This window comes from Simochromis diagramma, unplaced genomic scaffold, assembly GCF_900408965.1.
Source record: "Simochromis diagramma unplaced genomic scaffold, fSimDia1.1 OVJJ01000483.1, whole genome shotgun sequence".
In the NCBI taxonomy this organism is placed as follows: Eukaryota; Metazoa; Chordata; class Actinopteri; order Cichliformes; family Cichlidae; genus Simochromis; species Simochromis diagramma.
Genome location: NW_024386835.1, coordinates 1,577,494 through 1,602,294, shown reverse-complemented (window position 1 = coordinate 1,602,294; position 24,801 = coordinate 1,577,494). Strand labels below are relative to the sequence as shown.

General features: G+C 38.7%; 1 protein-coding gene and 1 long non-coding RNA gene across 6 annotated transcripts in view; both read right to left on the bottom strand.

Annotated features, from left to right (window-relative positions):
- Window positions 1-10,438, bottom strand: part of col7a1 (collagen, type VII, alpha 1) — a 70,323-nt gene extending 59,885 nt beyond the window's left edge. For 2 of the 5 annotated variants that reach the window (XM_040028718.1, XM_040028720.1), the window contains exons 1-9: window positions 9,881-10,430; window positions 2,840-2,912; window positions 2,547-2,727; window positions 2,303-2,459; window positions 2,111-2,204; window positions 1,841-1,999; window positions 1,593-1,750; window positions 503-632; window positions 73-192 (exon numbers count right to left, since the gene is read on the bottom strand). In XM_040028718.1, coding sequence (XP_039884652.1) covers window positions 73-192; window positions 503-632; window positions 1,593-1,750; window positions 1,841-1,999; window positions 2,111-2,204; window positions 2,303-2,459; window positions 2,547-2,727; window positions 2,840-2,903 — 1,063 coding nt within the window. In that variant the 5' untranslated portion in view covers window positions 2,904-2,912; window positions 9,881-10,430. Of the gene's footprint in view, window positions 1-72; window positions 193-502; window positions 633-1,592; window positions 1,751-1,840; window positions 2,000-2,110; window positions 2,205-2,302; window positions 2,460-2,546; window positions 2,728-2,839; window positions 2,913-9,880 lie in introns of all 5 variants that reach the window. The other 3 variants (XM_040028722.1, XM_040028721.1, XM_040028719.1) reach the window with 3 other exon arrangements.
- Window positions 10,439-11,372: 934 nt separating this feature from the next.
- On the bottom strand, window positions 11,373-14,461 carry LOC120731620. Its single transcript, XR_005695392.1, has 2 exons — window positions 14,017-14,461; window positions 11,373-12,757 (listed from the first exon to the last, which is right to left on the bottom strand). It is a non-coding gene; the product is annotated as an uncharacterized LOC120731620 (long non-coding RNA).
- Between the last annotated feature and the right edge of the window lie 10,340 nt (window positions 14,462-24,801).

Sequence of the window (24,801 nt, the reverse complement as noted above, 5' to 3'; positions counted from 1 at the left end):
ATTCTGACATTATAGGATAAGAACGGATTACCAAAACAGGCAGGAAACAGAACAAATACGTGTGTGCCTGACCTTGTGGTCCGTAGGTGATTCTGTAGCCCTGGACAGGAGTTGAAGGTTGATTCCAGCCCAGAGTGAGAGAAAAGAAACCTGCTTGCACCAAGCGCAGACTGGAGACACCTGGCAATGACCCTATGTGAAGAGAAAATGGGCTATTTCATATTGCAAATGGACCAATACTTATCTAGCGCTTGTCCACTTAATCTGAGAACTCAAAGCATTTTCTTATTACAAACCTAATTCATGTATTGACACTCACATTCATAAAAGTGCTTTTTCCGATTCCTAGCCACTCTTAAACCAACATTCAAATGCTCACACTTTGATTAATGGATGAATCAGAGACAACTGGGGTTCGGTAACTTGCCCAAGGATACTTTGACATTCATAAGTGTTTTGTCAGTCTCTTGTGTCTCTGTTGAGTCGTTCATTTTGTACTCACTGGTCCGTTGCTTGGCAGAAACAGAGTCTCCCACACTGTTGGGGTACTGGGCGATGACAGTCACCAGGTAGTCTGTTCCTGACCTTAAACCTCGTGCAGTGTAGGTCCTCTGATTGGCAGTGACACTATCCTGCAGGTTGGGACAGGGGTGATCTTTGTAAACTGAGACTCCTAAAACACGTGTATGACTGAAAAATAAATCATCACCATCATGCCAAGGTACACAGAAGTGAATGCAATGCTTTGCTCTGCCACACTTTAATTTTTCCTTTTCCTTGAAGAAGATCCACCCATTAGACATGTTTATACTGAGCCTGAACACACATGCTTCTCGAGCAAAGCAGGATTTCGTCTGGCTCATAAAACTGCAATTAACTGTTTCAGTGTAGGTCACATAAATGCACCTTTGCTCATTCTCTAAAATCCTTCAACACCTGAGGTCACGTTACCTCGACATCAGTGGAAGAAGTCATGGGGTGAAAGAAACGTGCGAAGGAGACTTAGAAGACTCGTTTGGCAGGTGACAGCCATATAAAAACAACAAAGTTCAAAGATGAACCACAAAATGCACATTTTAAAGAAAAAGAAATATATTATATACTATTAAATGACATAAATCTTCTTTTATTATTTTTTTTCCTGCTGAAGAAAAGATCTTGTATAACTCATTTCTTCCTTTGTTTAATAAATCTTTTTGGGACCAGCATAAAATTTAATCCATCAGTCACATCCAATTCAGTGTCAGCTAACCTGATTAAAAAACTAATGATACAATAGAGCTGTAGATGTACAGTAACTAATGCAAATCAATTTATAGTGAATCTTAAACATACTATGATATAAGTAATACACTTTATAATTGTTTAAGCTGTGTTTTACAAAATTCTAAACACATCAGTAGTTTACGGCAATAAATGAAAAATGAACTTAAAATGTAACATTTATGCAATCTGCTCCACTTGTCAATCATGTTGATAATTTCTTGTGAATCATCAGGTGGTGTGTAAAGGTGTATCCTATACTAAAGGAAATAATAAAGGAAGCACTGAAGCACTTCAATCTGATTATTTGGTCGCACCCCTGAACTCACCTGACGCATTTCTGCTATGACTGGTTGACCCAGACCAGTGAGTGGCACGTGCTGGATCACATAGGCACTCACAGGGCCCCCTGCAGGACTCCATCGGAACCTGAGAGAGTCAGACGTCTGGCCTGTGAACTGCAGGTTGGATGGACCAACAAACGCCTCTAAGAAGAGAGGAGACACGGTTAAAATCACATGTAGTTTTACAATAATTGTGACAGTTTAATTTCTTTGAATTCTAATGTTAAATATACCGTCGCTAGCATAATCGCCTCCTGCTTTCGTGCAAACTTGAGAGTTCACAAGAGGAAGCAGCGTGTTCAGCAGTTTGAAGTCCCCAACAAAGAAGGTAAAATCACTGCTGGGTTGGGACGAGATCTGAGCCAGTTCATTCCTGTCTGCGCTCTTTATGCCTGTTAAAAACAAAATAGTTGTCAAAGAAAACAAAGCACTTCACCTGAAGCTCTGGTATAATTCCAGATTATTCAGAATAACTGAGGAAATACTGCAGATAAAACACACACCAACTGCAAAAACATGAACTCCCTGACTGCGCAGCTTCTGTGCTGGCTCGTTCACATTGTCCTGTGACTTCCCATCTGTGATTAGGATCATGATCTGAAAGTTAAAGAGGGTCCATAGATAAAATTAGCTAGAACTGCTACATTGAATACATAATAATTTATCAATCATAATGGTATAGCTACTCCTTAGACCTTTGGAACATCCCGAACAGAGGCGGGGTTGAAGAAGTTATCAGAGGCAAACTTAAGGCCGTCACCAGTGCGTGTGTTTCCACCTTTATAGTTTATATTTTGGACAGCGTTGACAAGCTCAGTGCCATTCAGGTAGGCAGTCAACGTGAACTCGACTCTGATGATGGAAAAATGTGCATTAATATACAATTGTGCACCTGCCATGTGTTTTTTAGTTGTTTTGTTTTTAATTACTCTCAGTCACCTCGAGGTGTCACTGTACTGTGCAACACCGAACCGAATCCCTGACTCGCCCACGGAGCTGGCGAATGGCTTTACAATTCCAGCCATAAAGCCCTTAACCTGCAGGAAATTAGGTCGGCCAATACTGGAAGAGCCATCAACCAGGAAAACTATATCTGCAGCTTGTACATTATCACACCTGTCTGATGGACATAAAGGACAAGAATTAGAAACAGCAACATAAAACATTATGTCTGTCAGGGAAGATGTGACAGTAAGGTAAAGTGAAGTTAATTCAAACAAAAGGCATTTTACCCTGAGCTTCAGCATGTTTCACAGAGCACAGCAGGACAGTTACAGTGAAGACCCAACTCCACATCTTCACAACCTGGGACACACAAAGAACAGGTAATATTATCATTAATATCATCTCTAAAAACAGTCTGAACAAATTACAAACTGTATATAGATATTTTAATATCATCTTCATTTCTGTTAACCACTATCTATTAATAGTAAACATCAACACTGAAAATCCGGTTTCTGCTGACTGCCACTTTCTTCTTGTTCAGCTGGATTTCATTAGTCATTTGTTCCATAGCATAATTTGTGGGTAGTTCAATCCAGTAATTTGTCTGCATTTTCTTAGGATTCTAGTCATTGTTCCTGCCTATACCTGTTCTGACCTACCTGACAGCCTTTATTTCGTGTCAGCCTCATTACTTTGAACATGTTTTCCTGTAACACAAACACGTGAGGTCTCTTTTCTTATACCAGTCTGTCCTGCAGTCCAGGTTTTGCAATGCACCAAGAAGCTCTCACACCTGGTGAGAAAGTGTCCAAATACCTACCACCCCATATTACCTCATGGACTATTAATGTTATTCATCGTCACTGAAGAGACCACTACACGAACACATTACGTGAACAAGAAGCCCTGAAAGAAAGCATTGTGCATGCACTTACAAATTAGTAACCTTGTATATATGACTGAGTGTTGTTTTAAAAGTCCTTGATATTATAGTGAATGATGACCTCAGAGAAAAACCCACAAAAACCTGTGAATCTGAAGAAGAAAAAAAGTAAATACTATATATAGCTCAGTTAACCAATACCAACCCTTAAACAACAAGATTTACATGGTATAATTTTAAATTTTTTTTACTTGTCATATTCTTGCATGTCTCTCACTAGGTATGGACTCCAAAAAGCAACAGGCTGATCTCTACGAGTCCACCTCTTGCATTCAGCAGTTTCCAGTAAAACAGCTAACAACCACAAAGGGAGAGAACAGCTAAAGATCAACAACACAGAGTGCCGTATTTCACACCGCCAGCTTTTCTTTATATGTTGGCAAGTGAGTTGACATGACTAAACAGCTTAGGTGGATTGTTTCACTATTACCTGTCTCATGCTAGCTCCACTCCGCATGCAGTTTGTGTGTTTGGTGAGTAGGTGCACTCACAGTGAGAGCAGGCAAAGGAGAAGCAAGTGTTACTTCAAATGACAGCAGCAAACAGTGAGCTGAGCCACCCTGGACAATTTGTAATGTTACTCATACAATAGCAATTCAGTAAATTTATATTCTTATATGTTTTAGTTTGTTGCACTTTATTTATTAAAGTAGGAAAAGCAATGTTTAAGTCAAGCCTGATGTTGCTTTAACATAAAAGAGCATTAAGGTAGCTGCTTAAAAGGTTCAATCTAAGATACAACATGTCAGGTGGAAATTATTAATATATTTTATTATGTGACAATATTGCACAGGCTCCTTTAGTTATTGTTAAAGCGTTAAGACGTTATTGTTGCAAATTCCTTTTAAATATTGTGATATCATTTTGAGGTTATATCACCGACCCCTACCAGAGGCTATCCATCTTTTACATACACTCTACGGACCTCTGTGCATGTTGATCCTAAAAGAATAAAATGCAACCACCCATCCATTTGCTTCCACTTATCCTTGCTGATGATGGAGCCTCTCCCAGCTGTCATGGGGTAGGGGGCAGGGTATACCCTGGACAGATCACCGACCCACGGCACATTCAAACCCACATTCAATTTAGAATCATGCATGCCTTTGAACTGTAAGATGAAGCGTGGGTAACCAGAGGATACCCATGCAGACACAGCGAAAACATGCACACTTCATGCAGAAAGACCACAAACTAATTGGAGCGTTTGAACCCAGAACTTTCAAGCTCACAGCAAGAAAGTCTGCATTCATTCTGTGTCAAACAAAACTTCCTGTTCATGTTTCTAATTTACACAAGAGTTTGAATTTTTTTTTTTTTTTTTACAGCTGTCCTTCTCATTCTCTTCCCTCCACACACACCCTTCACATAACATGCATATTCAGAGCATACATGCTTCTGTACATGTGATCATGCATCATACACCTTTCATCTTTGCTCAAAGGATAGTGGTCAGAAAAGACTATTTTTTACAGCGAGCATCAGATCCACTCTTAAACTTCACTAGTGTAACTCATGTTGGAGTTTGGCCAGAAAAAAGCTTTAACGTATTTTTTCTCCATATTTCTCTTTGGCCACTGTATGTCTGGAATGCAGATCCTTACAGACAATATGCACCATTCTGGAAAAAAATCCAACAGATCCTTGATTCACTTGTAGACCGTATGGCAGCATTACTATTCTCTACAGTGTATCTCACTGTTACCATGTTTTTGGTCATAAGAAATTTCCAATATGATTTTGGTGACAGCTTTTTTTAGGTGAAGAAATTCATTCTGGATGTGGGTGTGGAGTTTTCATGAAAACCTTTGATTCATCTTTGACGCAGTCAGGCACAGCATTAAAGTTACTGAAAATAGCTGACAGATGTTGAGCCAAAGACAGAAACATCAGATCTACTCTGTAGGGATATGGTAGCTAAAGTAAACACACAATATAATGAAGGAAACATGAAAAAAAAAACATTTAAGTGGATCAAACCAATTACATATGTTGGTGGCAGGACAGCATCAGACTGAAGTGATTTTCTGAGCCTGAATGTAAAGAACAGTAACATCGTCTGACATTTGGAGACTTTTATAGCTTGGCATTTTGTTGCAACACTGACCAAAACCAGACTGACTATCAACGAGCTTTGGTCAGAGCTAACCCACATGAAAGACACATGCTGCCAGACTTGATAAGACTCACAATAAACAGAAAACTTTTGCAGTACTTTGAGTATCAAAGTTACTTCTTATTTTAACCCTTACCATAAATCCTAATGAATTGTTACCTTTTAAATTCATTAGGATACAACTATTTTCTAATAATTGGAATTTAAATTAGTCTTAGCCTTGATCTGTCAGAAGCAAGTAGTAACCTCCTAAACCGAAAAATACTAAAGGCTACAACTTCTTGACTAGCTCCAAAAGACACACAATCAACAGAGAGTGCTATTTTAAAAAGCCCAAAAAACAGCATTGAAACCCATGTTTAAAAAGGTTGGAACAATAGAGGTCTACGCATAATTATCCCCTTAGAAAGTGGCTTAAATTTATCGGTGTGGCTGCTTTGATTGATTGGTGGTTCATCCAAATATGGTCACTGGCTGTGAACACAATTAACATTAGAGGCAGCCAAAGCTTCATTAAAGTTGAAGCTTCAATTTTTGCTTTGCTTTTCAGTTTTTATCATGTTGTTTGTTTAGGTAAGTTTATTTATTTATTTATGTTTTGGTATGCAAGTTTTTCAAGATCTGGAATATTATTTGTCTATGTCTGCCTTACTTAGAAAGTACTTGGGGTAAACTGCTGTTTTAAATGCACTGCATAATTAAAAGTGACTTGACCATTGAGTCGACAAACAATGGGTGACACCACGGTGTCCACCTTTAATTTACTCCCTGTGGTCTGATGGTCACAAACTGCCATTTTGATTTATGACAGAATGTAAACCAGTCATATGATTGGTTAAATAACATACATGTATTCTTACTAAATGCAGTTTAAGATCTTGTAGCCGCACCTGAGGTAAGATGTTATATTGAGCTAGCTGGTAAAATTCCACATTGAAAGAAAGCTTTTATTATCATCGGATTGCCACACCCAGCTTCACAGCAGAGGCTTGCTCAGACTTCAAATAATCTAGTTACAGTTTATGTAAAGTCCAACAAAGAGTGCATCAACTTTAAGGTTATTCTTTAACATCTATAACCTCGTTTTGATTCTAATGTGCACTTTTCTAGGGACTTCTGGGGGAAAGTTTGCATTTCACGGTTCCTGATGTGCACACATGTTTAACTGCAGCAACTCTGAAACCACAAATCCCTTCTTAATACCTACTAACACCACCTCTAAAGCTCACTGGTAGATTCTGCTGTAATTATCTACTGTAAATACATCAGGACTCGTGCATTTCTACAATAACACTGCACAGATCTGCTAAATACTGTTCAGTGAAATTATTTTAAAAATGAAAAGAGACAAAAAATATTCAAGAATCTAAAGTTAGATAATAACCATTAAGAAACACCACACTGAGTTTTCTAATGTTCAAACACTGCTTGAGGCCAGAAGCTCATAATCACTGATAAATGTTTGTTCCTTAAACAAGAGTTTATTTTTGTCCGAAACACATCCCACATCACACACAGGAAGCTTAATATGTTCCAAATGTAACCCCTCTTTCCCTTTTCAAAAATCAAAGCATCTATTTTGAGGCTCTTACACCTACAAATTTAAATTATGTACCGTTAACTCCTACCTTTTATGTTATTTTTTTCACTGTAGGAAATCTATAGAAGTTCTGTTTATTGCTGGTTTTGTACGCCAAGTTTTGAGACTATAGTCTATATTCCCAGCCTTTTCTGAAGTACAGTGGCTAACTTACCACTTTGTAATGCGATTTAAGATGTCACCAAACACGCCATCTTATGACTAAAAGTTGCACTAAATGTTAAATGGACTACAAACAATGGATTTTTCTTCTTCTTGCTATTCCCACGATACACTCACAAACCCTTTTCTGTTTTCAGGCACAAATCTGTTCACATAAAGTCCTGGTAGAAATACTTCCAAGTAATTACTGCCAATTTACAAGCCAATTGTGGGGTGACCTATTTCTGAATGTTTTTTTGATAGATGTTCATCAAGTCTATATTAACAACGTGTCTAGTCTGGCTTCCACACCTGGAATGTTTAAATTATGAACTGGCTTATGGGCATGACCACACCCATGACTAGCCACTTGGCAAATAAACCAATCAAGAGGGTTAAAGGGTCAAAAGCTCAGAAGCTGACTGCTTCTTCTTCTTCCTAAACACAAGTCCCCCGAGCCGTCAGACTCCTGAACACTCAGTGACAGGACTGACACACACACACACCAAGTTACTTTTTCCACAATGCTCTGTCTTTTGCACTGTCTTGTGTCTGTATTGTTCTATCTGGTGTTACGCTGTCTTTGTTTTGTTTTTTTGCAATTTTTGCACATTGCACTTTATATAGACCTGTGTTGATTGTCTGTTATATATTATATGTGGCACCATGGTCTTGGAGGAACATTGTCTAGTTTCACTGTGTACTGTACATGGTTAGAACGACAATAAAGCAACCTGACTTGACTTGAAGTCATTTTTAAAAAGAAAAAGTAATGTGTGCATAACAGCACAGACAGAGGAAGTAAAAGACATTTAAACCTGTGGAAATTGTTTAATACTCATCCTAAAGCTTCTGTTGGAAGTTCGTACAGGAGCTAGACTATGCTTTCTAAAAGCTACACTTTTAGTAGAGATGCCATTCTCCCAGGGGGGCAGCGGGACACAGGCCACTGTGCTGTGACAGAGTGCAGGATTGTGTAAGAGCCAGCATAACATCAGTCTAGGGGACAGAGAGCGACACAAGTGGACAAGGGGATGGAAGGATCAAACGGGGTGGAAATGTCACAGTAAATTACTCAAAGTCTCGAGCTAAAACGCTCAGAATCTTGTGTACTTTGTACCCAAAGGTTGATCTTGGCAACTAGAGACAAGCGCTGCTCCGAGGCCATTAGGGAATTAAAACAAAGAGGGAGGGCTAATGCAGACTTTTTTGACCCCTGAAGTCAAATATATCATCTCCCACTTCCAACAATAATGGTTTCTTTAACCAAACAAAACAAAAACCTTGTAACAGCAACATTTGAATCTTATCCATGACCCCTTGCTATAACAAGTTTCAAAATAAGCTCCAGTCTTATCCTCCTATTTAAGCATCAGACTAGCTTTGTATTACTATTATCAAAAGCCAGACTGACTGCATCTGAGAAATGACAACATTCAATGAGAAGTTATCCGTCTCATTCAAAAGCATTAATGGACTGAGACAAGTCAAATTCACAGGGCTTATAGTTGGTTTAATCCAACATAAACACAGAGAAAGAGAAACCTAAGCAAGAGTAAAAATGGGCCATTGTTCATAAAATTGTTAAAGCAACTTTCTTTTCCTAAAACCTGAATAGAAAATGCTGGACAATGCACACATTAAGCACACGCGGTAACCAGCAGCAGCAGGCCTTACTTGGGATGACACACTTGGGATGAGTCCAGAGACATCCACTACCACAGTGGCACGCCAAAAAAGTTAACCAAGCATGGTTGCAGCAATGCAGCAAATTAAAAGGAGAGAGAGCGAGAAAGTGGCAGGGTGCATGTGAGGCTGTGAGGAAGACTCTAATCACTCCTTATAAATATTTTCAGGCATTTTTTTTTCTTTGCTGTTGTCTGAGCCAAACCACAGCAAAGAAAATGATGTCCTCAGAAGTAGTACAGACAGTTGAAACCAATCAAGATACAAAAGGCTGAGGAGGAAACGTAGGAGGGAGATTCTTTTGCAGCATCATGGTGTAATAATGGCCTCTCGCTATAAAAGTTCAGCTGAGGTCAAGATGTTATGAACGTCTAGTTCAACTAATCTAGGGATTTGGGTTCAGAGCAAAATTATGTTCTTTCATTCAAAAGGCAGTGGCGCTTACGATTTATTAAGACTCCTGTGCCTGATTCTCATTATCATACAGAATACAGAAAAGCCAAGCATTTAAAAACACTTGTAATTATGAGAAGGGTGAAAATTAGGTGATGAATGTTCTGGATGTTCTTGTGCCAAGTGAAGCATTTTTTTTTTCTGATGGCAAAGCGATGGGCTTAAAGGGGCGGTGTACTGGCTACAGTTTGGGTAATTCCCCCATTTGCACAGTTGCGCTTACCAGACTGCAAGGTGTGCAGAGTAAGTGAATGCAGTGCACACATGCATAGCATTCTTATATAGACTGTCATTAGTAGTCTTCAGTGGAGAAATGCATGCAAACTGTGCACGAACTGCACCCAAGCACAAGGGCTCCCACAGAACACAGTTTCCACTTATCTTACCTGGGGATCTCTTCTCCTTGCACCCGACTGCAGCCTGCCGCTCCCCACCTTTCCACCTGTGGCATATCCACCAGCCCTGGATCTCCGTGCAGTATTTTGACCACACAGACGAGAATCACAATCCCGGCGTCCAAAATCACAACTTCAAAAAGATAAAAAGCAATCCAGTGGAGCTCAAACGCCCAGATCCTGTTGCTGCATCCCGGTGGAGGACCGTCAGATGTGAACGCTATTTCTGAATCCCGAGGCAGCGCTGCTCAGCGTGGGCTGAACTCAAGCAGGAGCAGAACAGTCCAGACTTGCTCGGATGCCTGAAGGGGAGTCCTGAGCTCTCCCTTTCTGCTGCCTTTTTTTAACCTCATTCTCTTTTCCTGTCGTCCCTCCCTGCTGCTGACTGAAAAGCAGCCCATGCAACCGTTTACATGTGAACAGTAATCTCGTTACTTCTACCTGGAAAACTTCTGGTCACATGATTTTTATCCTGCTGTAGACCGACTTGGAAAAAGTTATGTGCACCGGTGGTACTATCACAAAACAAAAACAATAATGACTAGTACTTAATGGAATATTTAGTTTAACTGAAAAATGTGTAACCAATGATCTCAGACTGTGCATTAAAACTCCTCAACAAAACAAAAACTGTAATAAAAAACAGCCTTTCTATGCCTGTACTTTGATGTGGTGCTAATGATGCTCAAGGCTAGCTTCTAAACAGCTTCTTAACCAGGGTGCTGCAACTTTATTTCGGGGGTTTGTGGAGTTTGTTTATTATAAAAACAAAGTTAGAAGATTTTAAATGAGGCTTTGCTTAAAAGGAAATGCAGAAGAGTTTCCCAGAAGGCTCCAAAAATAAACATGTAATTATGTCAGGAGTAACATGGATAGGCAAACCCTCATGAAATTTGCTTACAGACACATAGTAATATAACAAATTAGGGATAGCGCAGTAGAAACAATATGTTTATTTTATTTTTCCTATGGGCTTATAAACCTTATTATAACTCTTTCATTCATTTTTAGGCTAGAAATGCTTATTTTACTACAAAAATAATTAAGATTTTAAAAAAATAAAAATACCTATAGGTCAGAGAAACCTGCGACATAATGAAATTCCCACGATATAAATTTAGAGATAAATCTTGTGACACAAGACAGCAAGTGCAACTAGCTTAACAACTGCCTTGTGTGGAAAAAGCATAAACTGTCAACATCATGCAAATTAAGTACCAGTTTCTAAATTTCAGTATGCAATCAGTATACACTGGGGTATTGGATCAACATTCCTACTTAACCTCAGTGCAGATGCAAATCACAGAAAAGTATTTTTAATTAGAAATGGAGAGGCAGGATTGCCTCATTATCATTTGAGGTTTTAAAAGCATGCTTATCCAGCCACTGTTTTCATCAGCATTTGTCAACAGCTTATCATTTTTTTTAAGTGTTTTCATGTGTGGTTATAGATTATGTGTGACAGGCATAGCTTCTTTGGTAGCAACCGAAGGTTTGGACTGCTTTTTTTTTTCTTCAAGAAACATATCCACAGTTTTTGCTGTAATTGTAGTTCACACTGTAGTTAACGCCATTTGAAACACTTTAAACTGGAAGCAAGAACCTACCAATTTAATCAAAGAAAAAGATTTATGGTAATGAAAGTGTATCCTTCATAATATATGTACTGTTGTTCATAAAAATGAATGCTCTTCTACAGGGAGCTGACAGACACTCCCTGGTTCTGTTCCTTCTTGCCAAAAGTCATCACCCTACCAGCCACTCTGAGCCTCTGTAACTCACATCAACACCAAATTAGACTGCTCGGCATTCTTTGCAGGGCAGCTTCCTATTGTTAACTTTTACTAGCGTGCTAGTTATTGTTGCCATAGCAACGACTGCACATCTGAGCTATACCTATTATATTCATACGGGATTATTCTGACTGTATGCACTATTTACAGGTAAATTACACTCCTACTCTTAAATGGAAGTGCTGCACTTCATATGTCATATGGTGTTGTGAGTTCTATCTGTTTTTATGATATCTGAAGTGATTAAAGTCCCAGATTAGATTTTTCATGCTCTCTTCCTCTTCTGTTCAGAGGGTACATTTACCACTGAATTAAACCTCAGAGGTTTCTTTTTTTTCCACTTTAAGCGAGAGCCAAAGGCAGACTCTGGTGTAAACAATCAGGCAGGAAGGCAGACAGAAATCTGTGCTAGGCAGATGTGTTGTGCAGCTCTGGATCTTTTGAACAAGCCAGCAAAACTGAAACCCTAACCATGCTGCACTAATAAAAACACATTCCAGTACAGAATGTATGTTCTCCTGACAATGCTTTTTTAACCTCTGCTGGTTGGGAACGATTGAGACAAGATGACTTGTGGTTTAAAGTTTGTACTTTGCACATCACCTCGCTGATTTAGTCTCATGTGTATCCTTCAATCATAATCATAACCAAGATACAACAGTAAACAGCCCATGTGGCTTGAATTCAATTCCCAGACCTGCTGAATTCCTTTGGTCAGGGCAGAAGTGAGTAAGACAGTTATCCTGTTCCCAGCTTTTTGGATCATTCTTTCCTGTAGCCAGGAACTGTGGACAGTTATTATAGTAATTATTTCAAATATATGCATTCACTTCAGCTGCAAGAATTAAATTGTGTGAATGTGGCACTGGGTTCTGCTGGAAAACATCTTACTTGTTCAGTAAAACCTAAAAATAGTTTAAGAAAAGAGAGAGTGAATCATATCTTAAGAGAATCATCCGTCTACTCGGTTCTGTTTTCATAGATGTGCGGCCAGGAGAACGTGTCAGTGGAGGGATGTCATGAGAGCTCCGCCATGCACGCAGTGAGTTCAGGAGTTCTCATGGCAGTGTTCAGCCTGGAGACATAATAGGACATAATGAACCCCATATGATTAAAACAAGATCAAGGAGGCAGGGATTACAGCTTGTAATATTTTAAAAATGAGCTTCTTCAAGCAACTTGCTATCAGCAAGTGTGAACATGGTTTGTGGAGGACTGAGTTGGCACTGGTTACTTCATCTCATCTCGGTTTTGTCATATTCAGAGTCAGTTACTCCATAATAGCCTTGATAATCTGTGGTGCTACTATTTTCTTTACAATTTCTCAACTAAACATTTTTATTTATTTTTTTGTTGTTTTAAAGATTAAGAGAGGTACGCACAGGTACTGGGTGGTGACGTGTGATGTCTGTTTTCTGTGCTTTTCCTTGTGATTGACACCAATCTCTCCATTTCCTGTTCTCCCTTTACCCTTCATGTTTTTGCACAAGTTGAGGTGATTTACCTGGGTTAGACATTAAAGGAGAGTGCAACGTTTCTTCATGTAGGCACTCATTTTGTTCTGTCACCATTTTAAACAAACCAATCGTGTGAAACGATTTGAGCCTTCCTTTGGTTTTTGTTTGTTGCAGACAGGTCTTAAATCAGACTGGTAAGTGACAAAGAAATGCACCATCTGTGTTTGTTTACCAGACTCAACCAGGCAAAGACAATAGACTGGCCCTCTGAATGGCTTTGGAAAATGTAAAGGAGGACAGAAATTTTGGAATATTGATGCATTTTCATTAGGTTTAGAGCGTTCCCTCATCATAAAGCTAGCCTTCTTACAACACCAGAGTCGATAAGTAATAGATAAATAGTTAAATGAAAGAAAAGTTCCTGGTTTTTTTTGCTGTCTATTAAATGTCTATCAAAAAAAGTAAAATAAATAATTAAATAGAAAAGTTTCTGTTAATTAACAAAGCAATCTGAGCAATGAGCCACCAGTTTAGCAAATTAATTATTAAGCCCAAAGAGTTTAAGTCATTTACTACAAAAGCATTTCTTCATCATGTACAAAACACTGAGACATATTGTTGAAACTGCACTCAGTATCTTTATATCAAGATATCATAGGGATTAAACATGTAGTTAAGCTTCTTTACACTGACAGAAAGGGGAATTTCACTGGTGTGGCCCACATAGGATCAAAGTGGGCTGGATGTGACCCACAATGTAAAATGAGTTTGACATCCCTGCTTTAAGGTTATCTATACAAACTGCTTTTTCTTCTGTTTGTCTGTACTACAGGACACAACAGAGGAGTGTTTAGTTAAGAATTCACAAACTACTCACCTTGTTTTGGCAAGGAAGGAGGGCGATGAACAGCCAAGCTTCCTCTTAATTCCTTAATCACCTGCAGCTTTCTTCTTAAACACCACACGTCCAGGTGACAAATAGCACAATGAAATGCTCTCGTAACTAGATTACAGAAGAACGAGAGGTGAGAAGAGAACATAAAGCATGAAGTGTTCTGACAGGTAAAGTATAATTAAAAAGGGAAATTGTCAGATTGGTACATAGCTGTGTCCAGTGTTTGGTGGGGGTGGTTAGCAGCTTAAAGTCAAGATTTAGGTTTGTAGGAAGGTTAGGAGGCTGGGTGATTTTCCTTTTTTCTCTTTTGAAGTTTGAAAGGTTAACGCAATCGTGGTGCTATGATGACTAGAAAAATGACATTTCCCCAAAAGTCGCAGTAAAGTGCTACATAAAAGCTACTCGAGTTCCTGCTTATGCTTGTGAAATAAAGACGTCTGTAGACATTTGTGAATAGAAGCAGTAGCACAGTCAGTGTAATTAATATAATGATTGCACTGACAATTTCACCTCCAACCTTATAGTGTCAAGAATAAAATCTTAACTTTTACTCGTTATTACTTCTTTTTTGAAAATAACATGCATTTAAAAGTAAATTACAGTGTCCATATTTTACAGTACTGTTCTGACCAGATGAACACCTTTTTGATCATCTGTTTCCAAACCAGCACACTGTGACTCAAAGCTTTTCATTTGCTCTTAGATGTGTCACTGTTGCCTCAAAACAAACGCTGTGTGTTAGGAAACATGCCGTCGCTGCAGAATGCTCTGCTTTGAAAGGCTTCACTTCTTCAGGTCTCTGCTTGGGATGAGTTCCCACTGGCTTGCAGACAGAAGGCAGCAGTTGATGTTAATACCGGGTTTTTTATTAACACTGTGGCAACATGTCTGAACAAACGGATGTAAACAATAGCAGTGTCTTTGATGATTCACCAGTCTGGGCTGGATGTTGATTTCCTCTGTAATAGCACCGATGGGCATTGTCATTCTTGGCTGGAAGATCCAACATGTTTTAAAAGATTTAGAGGCAAAACCTCAGGATTAAATGACTGTCACGTCTTTATTAAAATTAAAAATTAAAAACAAAACGTAAACATAATTGAAAACGAGCAATTATGTGTCTCTTTAATCTTTGTACCAGTCTCTAAGGTATAGAGACAGCTGCTTTTTGTTTTGGAGAAGCTCATCCCAGCATAATTTAATTATAAATCAGAATTTGTGTGTGGTCCCCTTTCAGAGTTTTAAAACACCACTTTACCTTTCCAGCTGTCCCATTACTCTATAACAACAGGGTTCGTGGGGCTTAAACAGAGAGCGTAGACTTCCAAATATCACTGTGATTCACTTTCAGGTCTCCACTGCTCTTCCTGTGAGCGTTCTGTCTGCGTAGGTACATATTAACCCCTCTTGTAGAACTTCTCATGTCTTTTAGGTGAAATACACTGTTCATCACAAGGATTTTTGACCTTTGACTTGAGCAGTAGTGCGCTGGGTCCAACAGTAAACACTGCTTTGATAAAGCAGTTATTTGAATTGTTTGGAAATACACACTTTGTTTCTCAGAGTTTGATGAGTGGATCAGTGGAATTTTTTCCAGCAGACATCGCAGAAGCACAGCTGGAATTAATAGCAAGGTTCAAGGTTCAAGGTTCTCTATTTGTCACATGCATAGTTATACAAGTATAACACACAGTGAAATGTAACCTGACACACGTGAATTCTGTACATTAATAAGAATAGACATCTGACTATTTTACAGAATAGACAATATAAACATATTTAATTATTAATTATTATAATAATTATTAATAATTATTATTATTAATGGCTCAGTTTCATTAAGTGTCCTAGCGACAGACACAACTATCCTAAGAGAAAAAAATTCCTAACAATAAGAGGATTTCCTGCAAGCAAGGATTTGGCAACAGTGGGAATGAAGAATTGACTTTTAACAGGAAGTGACCTGGATCCAGGATCAGGGACGGCCTGCAATCAGCTTTGACCAGATTTGGGATAGGTTGGTAAAAAGAATAGCAAAACACCCACTATGGGAGAAAATCTTCAGTATTAAAGATATAAGAAGACAATCAGAGACTTACAATCAGTGTTGGTCAAGTTACTTGGAAAAAGTAATCAGTAACTAATTACCGATTACTTCCCTAAAAAAGTAATCCCGTTACTTTACTGATTACTTATTTTCAAAAGTAATTAATTACTTAGTTACTTAGTTACTTTTTCAAAACACGATTTACAACCTGAATAGGTGATAAAGCGATAGATCTTTCAGCCCAATTCTACTTTTTCTGCATAATCCATCATACAAAATGTAATCAAAAGGAAAAGTCTCTTTTTAAAACTTGTTATATTAGTTTTAATCTTTTAACTTTATGCATCAAGCAAAAATTTAATTATATGCAACATTCTCTGAGTTGAATAAATTAGTTTAACATTTAAACCTATTTTCTGCACATTCCAGCACATAAAATATTTTTTTTTGTGTGTGTTTACACTCACTCTTTCAAATAGATGCAAGTAAAACACAGCAGAAAATAAATAACATCAAAGACTAGCGGTCCTGTTGCTCTATTTTCACCTGTAAAGCAGGAGTGGGGTAGGCGGAGGTTTACCCTGGTGCAGGTGTGCCGCAGCGGTCAGTGGAAGAATCCGCGAGTTTCTCTGTGAATTTCCCATTACGTCGTTGCACTCTCGGTGCTTGCTTGGAAGTTTAGGGGGTTTTTTCGCTGTAAAAAGAAGTTTTCTTCCCACGCACGATGGACACTAATGTTTTTGTCACTTTTTATGGAATCAAACTTAAAGTAAGGTCAGTACTTCCACGCTTTAAACGCTGCACGCTCATACTCTCTCCCGCACTCGATATATTATCCATTGTTGATCTGCATACAGCTGTTGTCACAAACGTCGCACTCGCTTACGTCACTGTCATGAGACATTCTCGCAAAAAAATCACGGTTTTAGTAACGCAGTAACGCAGCGTTCCTACGGGAAAGTAACGGTAATCTAATTACCGTTTTTTGCAATAGTAATCCCTTACTTTACTCGTTACCTGAAAAAAGTAATCAGATTACAGTAACGTGTTACAAGTAACGCGTTACTGCCCATCTCTGCTTACAACACAGGTTTCAAAGGAAAAACTAACAGAGCAAAGAAAACTAGAAAACTGGAAGAAAGGACACAAATTAAAGTGGGAAATAAGTACAACTAAAACCACGGGATATAACATGAGGTCCACTAGCCTTTATTGTATTGTATAAATAATTATTAAAAAAATGCTCTTTTAGTGAATTTTGCCTGGGAACTGCTGCGATATAACACTGAGGAGCTGTGGAGGTTGATGTTTTGTGCACACACTGCCTACTGTCACTGTGAAACCTGTGACCTTTCTAAGTAAATGGGACTTCTACATTTTACAAATTGTACACATATAATTTTCAGAAATCATACATTTATATTTGGAACATATGAAGAAATTTAAATTATAACCTTAGTGAGAAGCAACGAACAAAATCAGATGGTGTTAGTCATGGGTTGGAAATACTGAGGTTTAGTTTAAAGGGTGGGTAATGGTTTAATTGTTCCTAGCTTGATTTCCAGACAGACAGCTGACTAAGCCTCTTCTCACGCGTATTGACTCAAACAAGCATTTTTGTGTGGTCTAACAAACAAATCTGGCTCATCTTAATGTACACGGATAAACACAGCAACACTCAGCCAGTGTTTCGGGATATACTTTTTTTATTTACAAAATACATCTGCTATTTTCAAATAGCGATTCAATGAGTCATGTGTAGTTTGCAAGGATTTAATGCTTTACTGAGGGTGCATGTGCACTAGGAATAAAATGTGCAGCTGAGATTCTAATTTAATGCTGACAGAAAGTAGAGGAGCGGTTTCTGTATGTACATGATTTGGGGGTATCATACATCATCTGGAGGCCACATGTTCGATCTTAAAAACCTCCAGAGTAAACTGTGCAACAATTAAAATACATTTGTACCCTTATTGTGACAAATTCATAGGAGTGAATAAGGAAAGTATCACTGTACAACAGCAGGATCCAAGAGGATGGGACATGTTCTGTCTGGTGCAGGGTTGCTTTTAAATAGCACGGTCTGTATGTATTGCACCACCACTAGAGGGAGCCACAGGACAATGACTTCCCAGCTCAAGTCATACGAGTGTCGTTAAAGAGGTGGAAGTATTTTAATGTATGCCGTTACAAAAGTCAAACAAACTAAACTCACGTGACAGGAAGTGAACATTTCTAAACCATGTGTAATATATTAGTGTTCTGCAATAACTGGTCCTAAAATTATGTTTTGGCAAAAGCTGTGGATTTTTGTTTGTTTTTAGAGAGCGGTGGCTTCCTCATTAGTATCCTTCTAATGGAAACCAAACTCCATGGACTGTGATTTCTTTTCTAACCCATCCATCCATCTTCTTAAAACTGATCATTTGAAAGGGCTTTATAACAGCTGGTATAACAGCTATACCAGCTGTTATTAAGCAAGATGTGAGGTACTTTGGACAGGTTGCCTGTCCATCACAGAGCTTATTGTATATGCAAGAAGCAGAAGTAGTGAAGGCGGATGAGTTTAAATACCTGGAGTCAACCATCAAAGGCAAAAGACAGGAACAAGTGCACAAGAGAGGTAAAAAGGAGAGTGCAGGCAGGGTGGAGTAGGTGGAAACCAGTGCCAGTAGTGAGACCTGCTGTGATGTATGATTTGGAGATAGTAGCACTAAGAAGAAGGGGACAGTAGGCCGAGTTAGAGCTGATTTTCATTGGCAGTGACAAGAATGGACAAGAAATGACTAATGTAGAAGAAGAACACCAATGAATGTAGTCAAGCTTCTCAAATCTTCTAGGTTGTTTGATTCCCCGCTTCTAGGGAGAATAGAGATGAACACCTGAACTCTCCGTGATTATTCTTTAACCTTTTAAATCAGTAATTTCTTAATATTTCTTTCTTAAAAATCATAAGTTCAAGCAGTTCCAGATGCTTCCTGTGAGTAATGTCAAAATGCTTTTTTCTTTTAATGACTTGAGCTCATTTGTCTCCATCTAGCTTTTACTGAAATTTGTTGCCTCTTACAGTCGCTTGAATAAAAGTCAGCACAGGGAAAGGTTCTCCGTCAGGGCTTGTTGGCAAAAAGCATTTCTAAAGTGTAATTTCCTGTAAACCCAAAAGGCAAATATGATATGAAACAAAGTCAAACATGATACAATATAAGAATCATACTTCCACACCGATAGGTAGTCCCTGAGCTCGTGGATGAAAGTCTTTTCATTGTGACATGTGCTCATTGTATATATTGTATTGGTGTGGGAATGAAATTGGTACAATTAAAACCAGAATTACATTCTTTCTGTGAAGATGAGACAAAAATGCAGAGTTCTTTAAAACACTACACAAACCATCTTTAAGAACATGCCATGAAGGTAGATGGTCACTAGAGAGCAGCAGAGATTCAGCACTGAGACTGAGTCTTTGGGATTAACTCATAATTTTGGTACCATAGTCTTGTGTTGATTACATTTCAGTTTTGCTACCAATCAAGAGTTGTTACATATTTCAGATGAAGTAAACACAAGTGTAGAGTCGCTGGGCATACAGGTTAAAAGTAACTCTGTAAATGTCAAGGCTCAGTTTACTCACAGAGGATTTAGCTGAAAGTCGAGCTTTTGTTCTAGTACAGAGGAGCAGTAATACTCAGTCCCTGTGACCTTTTGTTTAAACCAACAGACAAATGTCCGATCAGCTGAGGATGAGTTACTGTTTTCTCATCGCGATGCCTTTTGGTGACCTTTCGATGCTTGCCACAGAATTTCAAATCGTCAAAATCATACCACCTTAACAAATTTGAATATAGTCACATGTGACTGAAATTTCTCTCGGTTGATCCTTCCACCCATATTTATTTATTTCCTTTCATCTTCGTGTTCTTCATGTTCAGACCTGTCAGTTTTGTGACACTACAAAAAGTGGAGCAATAATAGAGCAAGGCGTGGAGAGTTCAGATCCCTGCCCATCCTAATGTTTTTGAGAGATTTAGTCTGGGTCTTAATGACTTATCGCTGCATCATTATCCTGCATGTTTGGAGTATTTAGACATACACAGCTGGTAACTAAGCCACTGCTGTGCTTTTATCAGTCATAAATGTTGTGAAAGCAGAGGAATAGATAACCCCCCTTTTTCATACACAGAACACACACCCATTAAGAAGAGTTTCTTTCATTTGTGCTAAATGAGTTTTGTAGTAAATAGCACACAATGATGCTTGAGGAAGAAAAGAAAAAAGGCTTTCTGAGAGTCCTCATAAAGGGTGAGAGGTCCTTTCTTTTCTCAAAGCCCTACTGAATAGACTGCTGCCTGCTCTCTCTTTTTGGACATAATGAAATACAGTAGACTTCCCCTGCAGCCCTTTCAGCCCTGTTGGACACACACACTCACACACACACACACACTTGGCCATTTTTCCATCATTTCAGAAACCATTACATTGACTTATGTTTGTTTCCTGGAAACGCACTCTAACATGAATCTCAACTACTGCTTGCCTAACTGTGCCCATGATTGTAATCTTAAAATGTTTTAGGATTTTATGTTAGGATTTTTGTTTGGACCCCATAAGGAAGACATGTCCCCATAAGGAGATATAGTAAATAGTCTAGGTTTCCACACTGAAGGAAATACATGTATCATACACACAAGTGTGCACACGATGTGCAGTGGACATTTCCAACAATGGAAATTTTAATCACACTAGAAAATTTATGAGTGGACAAATGTGCATTAAACAGAGCTGAGTGATAGGGGCACAGTGTGTATAATGCTTTGAGGCTTTGATACCCGCTCAAGTTGATGACTTTTGTTATTTACACATGACGAGGAGTCTGAAAGTTGACTCCTTGCACTAGTGATGTATGTTATAGTTCATAAAACTGTTTTTTTAAGCAAGTACTGACAAGCATCATTTGTATGCCACTCAAAAATGCAGGTTTCAAACTCAGATGAATTCAGACACTCTTCATCAGTGCCACTTTTCATGTGACAAAGGGATTAATCTGAATAGATTTAAAAACAGAAATGCTTTTTTTTTTTTTTTTTTTTACAACTTTATTTATAGTTTTCCAACAAAACAGTCCAGAATTTCTTACAAAAGTTGCGAACCCTACCCCCCACCCCCATCCAGGTGGCATCCCCACAACCAGGAAGCACAATACACACAACACAAAAAAAAAAAAAAAAAAAAAAAAAAAAAAAAAAAAGGGGGAGAAACAAAAACAGAAATGCTTTTGATTGATTAGATGTTGGTATGTGTCTAAATGCACCAGAAAATTATCGAAGCCAGCTGCTCCAATTGTTTTCTTTTAATTTCCAGTTTTAAAATGTGGTCTCTGACTGGTTTTCAGGCTCTCTGAATTAAACGATGCTGTGTCAGGTTCTTGAAAAGATTTTTAGGTGTATCAGCCTTTCACCGCTGGCAGTTTATTTGTTTATTTACCAAGTACCAATTTCTATTTTCTCCCAATTTATTTAAGACATAAGAAAACTGCTCCGATCTGTTCATGGCTCTTTGTCTGTAACCTATGATATAATGAATTATAATACATTGAATCGTGGTGTTTTTCATAACGCTGTAAACATTGGGAGAGAAATGCAAAAAAATGCTTTTGTGCTCAAATACCTGAAAAAATATATGACTATAAAGATTTCTATAAAGAAACGCTTCTCATGCGTCTGATATTTTACAGTGCAGATGAAGAGAGTAAGGCTGGGTTTGCTGTATATTTGTAGCCCTGGTGGGCTGACATGTGATGACAGAAGACTGGCAGCCTCCTCCATCTGGCCTCACTCTTGGAAGCAGTCTGGTTCACCTATCTGTGTGTGTCTGAAACCCTGGCTCTTGGCTGACTGCCCTACGACCATAAATTACTGTGTTCGTGATCGTATGCTTCCAGTGTGTTTGTGTCGCAACAGTTGTGTCTGTGCCCATTCATATGTGTGTTTGTGTTTCTGGCTTTAAATTTATCCTCAGGTGTTGCTGAGAAATTTCCCAACTATAATAAGTCACGAGGTTGTGGATGCGCATGCACAGATCATCCTCACCACAAACTTATATATTCAAAGAGAATTCCAGGAAGAGTCATTTAATGCGTCACAGTTTCAGTGTGTGTGTCTGTGCTTGTCTGAGGTGAATTAACAACTCCAGTCATGTTCACACCATCCCCACCTCTTTCTCTCTGGTTTCTTTATCCTCTTTTTTTTTTTTACCTCCCGCCTGTTCTTCCATCTGCTCAGGGGTCTTTGTTTGTGTTGGTTGTGTGTTTAAGGCTATTCTTACTGGGCAAACATGCTCCATTTTCTTGAGAGAGGTTTTGTCACTTTGTCAGAGCTCCTCACATTCACCCTCACACACATTCAAGCACATGTCCAAACAAAAACTTCAAACATGCTCAAATACAACATTTGCTCAGCTAAGTTAGGCAACTGTATTCAGCATTTTTTAAAACAACAGTGGCTTAAAACACCTACTACTATGAAAAATGGGTGACTTGTAGTGACAAATCAGTACATGACTGTGCAGTTTCCCTCAGCCCTAAGGGGTTTTTAGCATTTTTCAGTTAGCTGATTTAGCTTCTACTCTCATTACTGCCATTCCCAATACCAAAAAAACAGACAGATGAAGTCAGTGACCAGCTGGTGGATGTGAAGCAGTATTTAGTCAAGTCATTAACACACACAAGTCCATTACTATTCAAAAGTCTTGAACCACCGATTGTGCTGGAAAACTGAGAAACAGGTTTAGTAATTCATTAAAACCAAATCAGAAATACAATATCTAGACCCTTTCCAAAAAATTTGAATATCAGGGAAAAAAATATTTGTCTTCAAAACGTTAAACTTTCAGAAATGATAGATTCAGGGCCCACAACTTAAATTATTTCAAGTACTTAGTTGTTTATTTGTACATAATTTGGGCTTCCAGCTTATAAAACCCACGAAAACAGGAATTCAAAAAATTAGAATATGGTGAAGACATCAGCCCAAATTTTACAGGGCATGAATGTTTTAAACTGAGTGTCACACACAACTCATCTACTAAACTCAAAGCACCTGCACAGGTTTTCCCAGGTGTCATTAAATTGCTTCACTTTGATTCAATTCAATATGGGGAAGACTGCAGATTGACAACTGGCCAGAAGAGCATCACTGATACCCTCCATAGGATGGGTAAGCCACAAATGTTCATAGCTAAGGAGGCTGGCTGTTCACAGAGTGTTGTGTCCAAGCATATCAATGGAAAGTCTAGTGGAAGGGCAAAATGTGGCAGGAGAAGGTGCACCAGCAGAAGGATCTATGGGGTATTATCAAGGGGAAAATGAGGTCCAACAGACCCAAAAACAAAGAAGAGCTGACAGCAAGCATCAAAGAAATCTGGGCTTCCAAAACTCCCAGGCAATGCCACAGGCTGATTGCCTCAATGCCATAGCGCATCGAGGCGATGATTAAAGCAAAGGGATTTCCCAACCAAGTATTGTAGATTGACATATTGTTTTGAAAGTACCACATTGATTTGATGTGAATTTCCTTCTTTTTTTTCTGCAAAAACTGAGTAACATGTAACATGTAAAGTAAATGGTGATGTCTTCACAGTATTCTAATCTTTTGAATTCCTGCTTTCATGGGTTTTATGAGCTGGAAGCGCAGATTGAAATGTGTCCCATTGTTTGTTTTTCTATACAGGTATGCTTTTACTGCACTGCCAGTGTGTTTGCCTTGTCAATTAGATTTCCAGATGGTATTGCATGGTGGATAAAAATCTAATGGTAATTTCCTGTATTCATAATTTTATGATTTTTGACAAGATCTCCAACACCACTGGCTGAAATGCAGTCTAAACCATGACAGAGCCTTGTTTGCCTGCTTTATGACTGACTTCTTGATCGCCACATGGTGTCTAAACACTACAGGCCTTGGCTTACTTATTATTGTTATTGGAACCTGCTCTGCTATGTAGCTTCATCAAAGTCTAATTGCCAAATGGTTTATCACTCAAACTTTATATATAAATAGAGCAGCATGACGGTGTTGTGGTTACCACTGTTGCCTCACAGCAAGAAGGTCTTGAGTTTGACTCCACCACCTGGCTGGGGTCTTTCTGTGTTCTCTCCTTTTTCTCCATGGATTCTCTCCTGGTACCCTGGCTTGCTCCCACACTCCAAAAAGTTCACATGGTTGTCTGTCTCTCTGCATTTGCCCTTCGATAGACCCCCACCCCCCGACCCTGATAAGGATAAGTGGAAGAGAATGTTTAGATATATTCCGTGTTCACTTTCTTCAAATGAACTGTCCTTATTGAAATAATCATAATTAATTAATTAATTAGTAACAGTAAGAAAGTGTAAAATATATTGAAAATTTTATTCACTCTTTAATATGCCAGGATCTTTTACTCTATAGAGTTATGAGGTGAGACACAGTGCAAGCAGTCTGGTATCTCTGCCTATTAGAAGTACTGACACAGAGACACAAACGGACAGGATAAGAGCGATCTCTTCCCCTCACGAGCTATATTTTGTAAACTTTGTACCACTGTGAGCCTGTATATATAGAGAGAAGCCTTTGAAACTGTCCTGATGCATGCAGCAGCTGCTTGACCTGCCACTGATATTGGTGGGTTCTCATGGCGTGTTGTCTTTGTGTTGGGGTCCTGGGCCTGGCACCCATCACACACAGGAA